At 37.4% G+C, this 12,202-nt stretch overlaps 1 protein-coding gene across 1 annotated transcript; it reads left to right on the top strand.

The window, feature by feature from the left end:
- The first annotated feature begins 8,393 nt into the window (after positions 1–8,393).
- On the top strand, positions 8,394–11,117 carry SDD1 (Subtilase family protein). Its single transcript, XM_006854298.4, has one exon. The coding sequence runs from the start codon at positions 8,453–8,455 to the stop codon at positions 10,835–10,837; it is 2,385 nt and encodes a 794-aa protein (XP_006854360.1). The 5' UTR covers positions 8,394–8,452; the 3' UTR covers positions 10,838–11,117.
- Positions 11,118–12,202: the final 1,085 nt, after the last annotated feature.

Below are 12,202 nucleotides of genomic sequence, written 5' to 3'. Positions count from 1 at the left end.
TATAAGTTTATTTCATAACAAAAAGAATTCATTTTATGGGATATCCTCCTACTTTTTATTTTTTATTTTTATATTTCAATAGATCAAAAGATTTAAAATATATCTTTTAACCCTCCGACTAACTTTACCTACTTTTAACTATTTTTTTAACCCTAACAAATATAAAAAAAACATGCTCATTCTAAATCTTTCATCTCTTTACGTGATACAATCTCCTCAAATTTCTCCCTATCTAACATTCATCATCTTTGCCTCTCTAACAGGGGAGAGAAAGTGTGAGAGACAAGCGGGAGAGAGTGAGAAAATATGTAGAGAGAGAGAGATTAGGGAAAATCATGTGAAGAGAGAGAAATGATGGTATTTAGGAATGATATACCTTTTTTATATCGGTTTAGGAAAAAAAATAAGTTTAAATGGCATAAAGTTAGTTTAGAGGGTTAAAAGATATAAAACTTAGAAGTTTTATGACTCAAGATATGTTTTGAAACATTTGGTCTATTGAGATCTAAAACTTAAAAATGGGGTGGAGATATTTTCCCTTGATTTTGCTTTAATGAAAGTTGTCATCATCATTGTCCGAGCATTATCCCAACTATTTGAGGTTGGCTACACAAATCTTATTTTGTTATTTCATTCTATCAATGAATTTGTTGAAAATCATACATTTTTAGCCACAAAATAGCTAAAATTACAACAAAGTTAAAAAATCAAATTCATATTAATTTCAAGTTAGATAATATATTCTAGATAAAATTAATTGTTATCCAAACATACCTCAAATACATGATTTTATATTCGAGACTTTTAAGAACTTAAAACACCCCATTTTAATCTTGATTTTTGAAATTTCACTGTAAATTAAAATTAGCTAAATGCAGTTTTTTTGTAATTTACATTGTAATTCAAGGCTATATCCCTTTCAAAAGAATTCAGGTCCCTTAGTTTAAGCGGAAAGGCAAAATTGTGATAATAAAATACATTCTTAAAGCTGAGGAAGTTACCGACCTTTAATTGCAAGTCAAATTATTATATAAAGAAACAATAGGTAATGATTTCACACCCAAATCACAATTTTGCCTTTTCGCTTAATTTTTTATGTAAGGAAGTTACAATTATTTACAATCATTTACCTTTGGTATGGGGATGTCACAATTATTTACAACCATCTGATGTGAAATCTGATAACTTGGGTATGTCACAAAGTTTGAGAAATTTTTTTTGAATTTGGTCAATAAAATAATGTAAGCCATCCAATTTCACATTCAAGATTAATTGTGACCACCTTGTACAAAGGTAACTAATCCCATCATATACTTTCCTATATATATATATATATATATATATATATGGGAAAAGTTTATATAGAGCCGAGGCTCTAAACAATCAACTTTGAGCCTAGCTCAAAAATTTCACTAGAAGAGGTTGTTTTGAAGCCTAAATATCTTCAAATTGACCATCTCGACATCAAGATGCATGAACATGAGAACAAAGTGGATTTCAAGTTTGAAAAATAGTATATTTTGTAACGCATTTTTGGACCGTCAATTTTCAAGATTTCAAGTTTTCATAAATCTATCAATCTGCACTATTTTTGAAGCTTTAAACTTTATAAATAAAGATGAAACTATATTTTAAGACTATCACAAATATTTTCAATATTGAAACCACATTTCTTGATACTATTTGAAGGTAGGCTCTAATTTGATTGTTTAGAACCTAGGCTCTATACAAACGGGCACCTTTATTTTATGTGAATAGTTGCCATAAAAATTGTAGGGCACGGTTTATATGGAGTTGAGTCTCTAACTAATTAAATCAAAGCCTACCTTCAAATAGTGTCGAAAACTGTGGTTTCAAAATTAAGAATCTTTGACTAGCCTTAAAATATATTTTTATATTTAATTATAAATTTAATGCTTTAAAAATAGTGTAGATAGATCAGATCTATGAAACTTTGAATAACTTAAAAATTGACGGTCCAAAAATGAGTTACAAGATGCACTACTTCCAAAACTTGAAATCAATTTTTTTCTTAAGCCCATGCATCTTGATGTCGAGATGATCAATTGGAGGATATTTGGACATCAAAACAACCTCTTTTAGTGAAATTTTGGAGGTACGCTCTATTTTGATTGTTTAGAGCCTAGGCTCTATATAAACGTTTCCCAAAATTGAACGTACATGTAAGGCAGGTCGGGGCAAGAAAACAAACACATCATTTTCTGAACTTTCAAGCAAACAAACACATCATTTTTATACGATGACCAATAATTTCGCCCTGTTGGAATATTCGGCTTGAAATTCAAGCTTCGAGTTTCCTCAAATTTTGGCAGATTTTAATTTTTTTTTTGGTCAAAGAAAAAGTTTATATAGAGCCGATGTTCTAAATAATCAAATTAGAGCCCACCTCAAAATTTTCACCCCGAAGAGGTTGTTTTGATGCTCCCAAATATCGTCAAATTGATCATCTCGACATCAAAATGCATGGACATGAGAAGAAAATGGATTTTAAGTTTTGAAAATAGTGCATCTTAAAACGTATTTTTAGACATTCAATTTTCATGATTTTTAAATTTCCATAGATTGTCCGATCTACACTATTTTTTATGTATTAAACTTTATAATTAAAAATAAAAATATATTTTAAGACAATCATAAAGATTTTCAGTATTGAAACCACATTTCTCGACACTTTACTTTGATTGTTTTGATGGGTTCTTTTGGAGAAGTTCCAACATAGTCAATACATCAAAATAATGAACTCCTTTCTTTCAAGGTCATTTGCCCTGCATGCTCTCTGGCAATTCCCTCCTCCCTCTCTTATGTATACAGAGAGAGAACTTTAACATTGGTCCAGTTTCATCAATATAGGTATTTCATTGATATAATTATTTCAAAAAGAGTGTGGACTGTAGAAGTAAAGAGTATCTCTAAAATTTTCTTAGAGATATTGTTCTGGTATTAGAAACCTTATGATACTTGGAAATATTTTTTTTATTTCTAGTTATAAAATTTAAAATTTTAAAAATTTAAAAAATTACAAATCATACAAATCAATCAACATTTGAAGATCTTGAAATAGACGGTCCAAACAACTAGTTATAAGATGCACTTTGTTTGGACTTGGAAATATATAGTTTTTCTTCATTCCATAAATATTGAGGTCGAGATAATCAATTGGAGGATCCTCCGACGTCCGAATACCTCCTTTGTTTGATTTTTGAGGTACACCTTACTTCAATAGCATAAGGTTACGACCTTATATAATTTTTTATTAAAAAATGTAATATATTAAAATTGTAATATCAACATTGTATGGCTTGCATAAGGTTGCAACCTTAAACAATCAAATTAAGACACACCCTCAAATTTTATCATAAGATGTAATTATTATGTCAAAAATTCTTTTGGCTGCCTAAGAATCTATTTTTATATTTAATTATAACATTTTAAACTCCAAAATTGATTCAAATCAAGTTAATCTATAAACAAATGAAATTATTGAAAATGGATAGTCCAGATAATATATTGCAATGTATACTATTTTTGGAATTCAAAATCTTTTTTCTTGTTCCATATTCAAACATCACAATGTTGAGATGATCAATTAGAGGGTTTTCCTACATCAAAGCAACTTTTTATGACGGAGTTTGTGTTCACCTTATTTCTATATTTAAGGTTGCAACCTTATATAGACTTTTTCCTATTATAAATCCTCCACTCTTATAGCGTGTTTCTTCAAGCATAGGCACTTCAAGAATTCGTCTATCTGGGAAACCTATAGAAAGAATTGCTTCTACACTTGGAATGGTCCTTCTTGCGCTACAATGTTAGATGGATTATAAGGGATGGCAGGTCAGTAGACTTTTGGGCAGATCCATGGTTATAAGAAAAATTCATCGTGGTATCTTATGGATCCTACAGACTTGGCATTAACCTTCTCCTACATCTGGCCGCTTATTGAGAGCCTGAAAGGAGGAGGAGGCTTTCACAATTCCTCTTAAACTACAAGATTTTGTGGCATGGACTCCTTCTGATGGAGTATTCTTAGGTAAAGAGGCATGGAATTTTATTTGTCGAAGGGGTTCTTCTCAACTAATTTTTAAAGCATTATAGGCTTCTAAGTGCCATCTTAGAGCGAAATAGTTTTCTCGGATGAGCGTCCACCATCGTCTTCCTGCTTCCCCTCTCTTGCTGTGGAGAGGAATCATTCAGGCTCCTGTGTGCCCCTTCTGTCATACTAATGATTACAACATAGGTAATCTAGTACATTATTATGTTTATTCCCAGGTGATGTGGGGATCAATAGCACGAAGATGTATGAAATGTTTCACCTTCGACTCGTCCATTGTAGTCACATTGAGAAAATAGATAGCATTCAGATTCAAGTCTGATGGTTTTGTTAATATCTGGTTTTTTTTTTTTTTTTTCACAACAGTTTGGATGCTTCCGGAGGAGCGGAATCGTCGCATGCTTCAAGGAAAGGTATCCATATATTAACATTTGATTAGAAGAATCACTAGTCACGTTCGTGATTTGGCAGTTGCCAAGGCCTGGTCGTATCATATTTCAGAGAAGGCAATAACAAAAAATCTCTAAATAACATGGCGATAGCAGAATCGATACACTTGTACCAATTGATTCCCTATCAAGCTAAATGTTAGTGGGTCTTCCTTTCAAAACCTAGGCAGAGCTAGATGTGGACGGTTCATTAGAAAGGATGATGGTTCTTTCATAGCCGCATTTGCTATCACCGTTGGTGTTATATCTAATAATTATGTAGAATTCCGTGGTTTGGAAGCCGGGGTTGATCTAGCAATCAAGATAGATGGTTTCCCACTATAGATTGAAAGTGATTCCTCCTTACTAGTGCAAGTTATACGTGGCACATGCAAATCCCCATGTGTGCTTCATACCATAGCTGCTAATTGCAAATCTAGACATGTAAAACATTCATAGTCTATTTATCATATCTACTACAAGGCTAATATGGTGGCTGATATACTTGAAAAAAAAATTACGATCTTTTTGTATGCCACAATTTTGTGCACTAGGCCTCCCGACTTTCTCTCTCTTCCTTCATGATGTGGTCCACCAGCCTGTATAGAGTTGTAAAATAGTATATTGTAATTTTTTTATCTTGTATCAATGAAAATCGGGTAGGGGGCTTTCTCTCCCACTGTCCACCGACTTACCCAAAAAACAAAGACATAAAAAAAGTATTAAAATTTTTTTTCTTTTTTTTTCTCAAGTTTGCCCCCAGTTGTCTACAATTTATCGAGAAAATCGATACTCCAAAACTTTTGAGTGAGTTGATTGTGTGTTCTCATGGTCCCCGCACCTCTCTTATGTCAAACCAATGGTTTAAAAAACGGATCGGTGACCCGGATTGGGCTCCCAAAAAACCGATCCGGATCGGCAAATCGGCGATCCGGATCGGGAATCAGGTGAACCGGTCAGAATAAAGCTTAAAAAAAATCCGAAAAAAATATTAAAATTCATTATAAATATTGTTTTTTAGGAATTCAGTAAGAAATGAGGGCACTCCATTAAGAATTTTCATGTTTTTGAATGAATATGCGAATATTGATATGTTCTTTCCCTGCATGAACCGCCATTCAGCATTTAATTTACATCACACAAAAGGATAAACATAGAATTATCATGGAATAAGTATATCAACATACATGGACTACAATAAAGCATAAAATTGGTAACATATGATCTAAAAATAAAATGATAGACGACGTTATTGCTCTTCTTGGTCACGCTGGTGTCATTGATTGAATTCGTTTAACAATTCATTGATTCGATCTAAAAACGAATCATCGATATTAGCAGGCGTCTGACTATTCTTAAATCTCTGAGTATTAGTGTTTTGTTGTGTTCCCAATCTAAAATCCCCGAAGATTGTCCATCCTTCATGCTCACCTGCACTGTCGTGCTCATCCCTACACTGTTGCTGTTGGGACTCGATATGTGAATAATATGGCTGGGATAGGGTAGCCTCAGAATCATCATCTCTCTCATTTTCTCTTTGAATAATATGGATTAAAAAAAAAAAATCACAAATTTTCAAAAAATTTTATCATGGATTACAAAAAAAAATTCAATCATGGATTAAAAAAAAAATCACAAATTTTCAAAAAATTCTATCATGGATTACAAAAAAAAATTCGATCATGGATTAAAAAAAAAAAAATCACAAATTTTCAAAAAATTCAATCATGGATTACATAAAATTCGATCATGGATTACATAAAATTCGATCATGGATTACATAAAATTCGATCATGGATTACAAAAAAAACAAACAAGAAAAAACAAAAAATTTGATCGTGGATTACAAAAAAAGAAAAAAACAATTCGATCATGGATTACAAAAAATTCAATCATGGATTACAAAAAACTATATCATGGGTTACAAAAAAAACAAAAAACAAAAAATTCAATCATGGATTACAAAAAAAAGAACAAACATTTCGATCATGGATTACAAAAAAAAAACAAACATTTCGATCATGGATTACAAAACATTCGATCATGGATTACAAAAAATTCTATCATGGGTTACAAAAAAAAAAACAAAAAACAAAAAATTCGATCATGGATTACAAGAAAAAAAAACAAACATTTCGATCATGGATTACAAAAAATTCGATCATGGATTACAAAAAATTCTACCATGGTTTACAAACAAAAAAAAAAAAACAAAAAATTCGATCATGGATTACAAAAAAAAAAAAAAAAACAATTCGATCATGGATTACAAAAAATCGATCAAGTATTACAAAAAAAATCTATCATGGATTACAAAAAAAAAAAAAAAAAAAATTCCGTACAGGACTCGCCGATTCCGTACAGTGAATCGGCGAGTCACTGTGCAGAATCTTCCGGTTCTCTTTAGAACCGGACGATTCCCATTTTTTCGTCGATTTGATCCGTCCATAGCGATTCCCGAGTCGAACCGGCTCGGCTTTTAAACACTGTGTCAAACACATCGATTTACGGTGAGAAACGCGAGCACAGAACAAAAATGGTTACAAAAACAAAAAAAAAACAAGAGAACTTAAAGAGATGCTATTAATGAGAAGGGCGCAGCATGGTTCCGTGGGAGCATACTGTACGCTTACAGGACGTACATAGAGCTAATATGACAGGAGCAATCAATGCACATGGAGCGGGCAGCGGGAGAAACGCATCAAAGGTTAAGAGCGGACAACGTTTCTATCAGTCCTACACTCTTATGTGATATGCCGCCCCCTCCCTTTTATCAATTTTTAGGATCGATTTTGAATTTAATTTTTTTTAGATGTATATAATCTCTAATATGGAGATTATTAGTAGTTAAAAAGAAATAAGTTTAAAAACTAAAAATGAGAATTTTTTTTTAGAGAAAATTTTCGAACCATTAAATTCTTGGGAAGTTATAAAAAATATATATTAATTTTTGAATTATTGGAAATAAACTTCAAACTTTTCATAACTACATCCATACCCCTGTTTTGATAAGTAGATGAAAATAATATTCACGGTAGTCTTAGAATCATGAAGGTATTGCGATCTATTCAAAACCGTGATGATGGCCATATGGCGGGTTGTAAGTCAAATGTAGTTTTGAAAGATCACGGCACTTAAAGAACCGTGATGGTTTATTGGACTATCAGTTCTAGATTAATTGTTACACTGTTACCTAAGCATCATGGTTTTTTAAGTGTCATGATGCCTTAACGACTATCATGGTTGTTTAAAACTACTCATGACCATCACAGTAGACCATTACAGTAGTGAGTCTACCGTTATATCTTCACAGTTTTAAGACTAACGTGAAGACTACTTTGGTAAAAAAATAAAAAAAGATAAAGAAATGAAGTATGGATGAGGTTTTAGAAAGTTTGAAATTTATTTCCAATAATTCAAAAATTAAAAGTATATTTTTTATAATTTTCCTGGACTCTATTCTTTCAGGAAGAGGCACACCTTTACATCCATCTTAAAGATGGATGTTTGATACCTAAGAGGATGCAAATGTAGAAATGCAGCCCCGACTCGGTCACTACTCTTCCAAAGCTTAAAATTTAAAACTATGTTGATATTGATGCATTTGTCGTAAGGTTTTGGAGTAGAGAGAGAGGCATTCAAGAGAGAGAGAGAATGGCATCAATCGTAATGTACTAAAACCCGTGAGAGGCGCTGCTCCAAAAGAGAGAGAAATCTGAGTTTTGGCCTCTCTCCATATACTGAGAAGCTCCTTTAACCAAAGGATCCTCGTGACCCCAAGAGCCCTAAACGCTCACGAGTGTCCTCTTAACCCCCTAATAAATGAAAAAAAAACATCTTCACATTCCCCCTTCACATAAATACCAACAACCCCATCACAATCCCCCACCTTCCCTCTACATTATCTCTTTCTCTCTCTAAATTATCCCCTTACTAATACTCTTCTATTCTCATGGGAACCCCCCACGTTCTCTTATTCTTCCTCTTCATCTTCTTTCACTTGCTCTCTTCTCGCATGCTTCATGCTCGAGAACTCCACACCCACATCATACAACTCCACCCAAACCAGTTCAAAACCTCCGGCTTCCAACACAAATCCCAATGGCACAGGTCAATCCTTTGGCCGACAGTCGCCGAAGACGACGACGCCGAAGAGCCGTTCCGGTTACTTTACTCGTATGAGGCTGTGATCGAGGGCTTCGCTGCACTGTTGACAGACGGTGAGGCTGCGGCAATCCGAGCCACACCAGGCGTAGTGGCGGTCCGTCGCGATCGTCGCCACCCCTTACAGACTACTTATTCTTATAAGTTCTTGGGCTTGAACTCCTACCAGAGAAGTGGGCCTTGGGGTGAGTCCGGGTTCGGAGAGGGCACGGTGGTTGGTGTTCTTGACACTGGAGTTTGGCCAGAGAGCTCGAGCTTTTTGGACAACGGCATGCCCCCGGTGCCCAAGAGATGGCGCGGGGTGTGTCAGGTTGGTGAGAGCTTCGACCCCTCGTTGTGTAACCGCAAGCTGATCGGTGCCCGATTCTATGGTCGAGGCCACAGGGTGGAGGAACCCACCTCAAACAGTGGGAAGTCGAGGTGGCCTGCTGGAACTAATGGCGAGTATGTGTCCGCCCGGGATGCGCACGGACATGGGACTCACACGTCGTCCACGGCAGTGGGGGCCCCCGTGGAGGGGGCTGGGGTTGTCGGAAATGCGGTCGGGACAGCGCGGGGGATGGCGCCTCGAGCCCACCTTGCCATCTATAAGGTGTGCTGGTTTGGAGGGTGCTATAGCTCAGACATATTGGCCGGAATGGACGACGCAATACAGGATGGGGTGGACGTGCTCTCCCTCTCGCTCGGTGGCTTCCCTCTGCCTTTTCATGAGGACTCGATCGCCATCGGTGCGTATAGGGCGGCAGAGAGGGGCGTGCTCGTGGTGTGCGCAGCGGGCAACAATGGCCCGTTGCCAGGCTCTGTGGCCAACGAGGCGCCGTGGATCACCACTGTCGGGGCGAGCACTCTCGACCGAAGCTTCCCCGCTCTTCTTCGGCTCGGCAATGGCCAGGTATTATACGGCGAGTCCCTACACCCAGCCGGAGACGGCCATGAGAATGAGCAGTTCCTCGAGCTGGTCTACGACTATGCCGGGAGTCCGGGCTCGCAGTTCTGCTTTAACAGCACATTGCGAAGAGATGTTGTTCAAGGGAAGATGGTGGTGTGTGATAGAGGGAGCACAGGGAGAGCTCTCAAGGGTGAAGTGGTCAAGGAGGCTGGTGGGCTCGCCATGGTCCTGGCCAACACTGAACAAAACCAAGAAGAGAACTCAGTCGATGTTCACGTGTTGCCAGCCACGCTTATAGGATACAGAGAGGCTGTGGCACTAAAGAAGTACATAACCTCCACCAAAAACCCCCGAGCCCGAATACTGTTCAGGGGGACCATCTACCAAAGGAACTTCAGGGCACCTGGAGTAGCTCTATTCTCTTCGAGGGGACCGAGCACGACGAACCCTACGGTGCTAAAGCCCGACGTGGTGGCACCGGGTGTGAACATACTCGCTGCCTGGCCGGACAACCTCGGTCCAACCGGATTGCTGGAAGACACTCGTCAGGTGAACTTCTCTGTGCTATCAGGGACCTCGATGGCATGTCCGCACGTGAGTGGTATCGCGGCACTTGTGCGCTCGGTGCATCCACTGTGGAGCCCAGCGGCCATTAAATCAGCCCTAATCACGACTGCAGACGTAGTGGATCACACTGGAGGCCCGATTCTTGATGGGAGACGTCCGGCGGGGGTGTTTGCTCTGGGTGGTGGCCATGTGAACCCGGCCAGGGCCATCAACCCCGGACTCGTCTACGACATGAGCTCAGCGGACTACTTACCTCATCTCTGTCAACTCGGCTACACCACATCACAGATTTTCACCATCACGCACAAGAACATCAGCTGTCCACTGTTAGCGGCGAAGAAGGGTAATTTTCTGAACTACCCCTCCATGTCTGTAATATTCAAAGAAGGAAGGAGACATTCGACGAAAACCGCCGGCCGGAGCCATCGCAGTGGGTGGGTCCTACTGATAAGGCGGGTGACCAATGTGGGGCCCCCAAATTCCACTTACTCAGTGGAGGTGGAGCCACCCCAAGGAGTGGTGATGAGAGTGAGCCCATCAAGCCTCTCATTTCACAATGTGAATGAAAGCAAGACTTTTAGGGTCTGGTTCAGGTCCAAGAGAAAGATGCCCAAGGGGAATATTTCCTATGCTCAAGGGTCTTTGACATGGGTGCACCTTTCTCATAGCAACAAGGTCAGGAGCTCAGTTGCAGTGACTTGGGTTGGTCCAAAATAGAACCCCACAATGCATTGCACTTCATTTTGCGTTTTCCATGCATCTTCTAGGATTTATTTAGATTGGCAGCTGGGACATGTAGGGAAATGGGGCATCATTTATCCTTGGAAACACGATAGTTTCCCTTCTTTATTTATTTTTTATAGGAAAGTTTCCCTTCTTTATTATTGTTAACTGTTGGAAACATGATAGTTCCCACATTTATTCTCTCATATAGCATATTGTTCTTTTGTTTTTTGAGGAATGTGCCAAGTAAATTACTTTACGGTTTTGTGATAAATAAGTTCCATGAAATTATGTGCATTGCTTCAAGATGGAGCAGTTTGCATGGAAACAAAGTCGTGGTCATGCCACCTAGCTTCATCTTTTTTCTCTTTTATTCACCGAGTAAAATGGTTATTGAGCCAAAGAGCGATGATTTTGTTACTAAAATTCCAGTGCATAATTTTGTTTCCAAGAGAGGTTCATATAAGGCTTAAGAAAATGCCAATCCGGATTGGAACTAGTCGATCCGGTTTGGAACCAACCAATCCAGATAACTCAACCAAATCGGTTCCTGTCATTTATCTTAAATCGACCGATTTTCCCCCGTGACACTGCGAGTTCTTGATGGTTCTCCCACAAAGCCTCATAACAAGCTCCACTTTTTTTAATTTTTCATTTTTTAATGATTGGTTCAAAATTTGGATCGTCGATCTCCCAAACAGGATGAAAAATCTGAATATGCAATCCATGTGACCGATCCATTTTTTTTTAATTATGAACTTCGTAGTTGACCAGCACGAGTCAAATTCTCTTTTTTTTTTAACTTGTATGCATACATTTGAACATGTATTTGAAGATGGAAGCCAAGACAAGAAACTTCAATGCTTCTCATGCATCTTCTCACGTGTGTATTAATGTGCACGAGGAGCTATGGAAAAAATAATTGCTTTATGTGCAATTACTATTCCTTGAGGGAAGTACCAAAACATCACGCATTCAAAACTAAGAAAAATATCTAAAAAAAAGGTCAAGCACCCACAAAAATTCGATGAGGTGGTTAAATCGATGATTGCTACTGTTTAAAGTATTTTCAATTAGGTACCCATTCATTTATTTTTTTAGAACAGTATCAAACTGTCGTTGTTCTGGATTTGGAAATTAGAACAACCAAGACTGATTGAGATTCACTTTTGCCATATGACTTATATAACTGAGCGTAAGTGTTTTCTCAATTATATTATTCAAATTTGGAATCCAAAAGAATTAGAGTTGTTTATGTCATTTGAATAAGACGATTTAAGTAGAGCCAAATTACCAAAATACTACTAGTTCTTTTGAATTCAAAACCTGAACAAGATTTTCTAAAGGCAAAATGTAATG

The sequence above is a fragment of the Amborella trichopoda genome, chromosome 7 (assembly GCF_054954075.1).
Source record: "Amborella trichopoda isolate Santa Cruz 75 chromosome 7, AtrichopodaSantaCruz75HAP2 v2.0, whole genome shotgun sequence".
NCBI classification, from domain to species: domain Eukaryota; kingdom Viridiplantae; phylum Streptophyta; class Magnoliopsida; order Amborellales; family Amborellaceae; genus Amborella; species Amborella trichopoda.
The sequence above is the reverse complement of the archived record's forward strand: the minus strand, read 5'-3'. Positions and strand labels throughout refer to the sequence as shown.

Bases quoted from the DNA above. Each gene is read 5' to 3' on its own strand.
- SDD1 (XM_006854298.4), top strand. From the start codon at position 8,453: ATGGGAACCCCCCACGTTCTCTTATTCTTCCTCTTCATCTTCTTTCAC.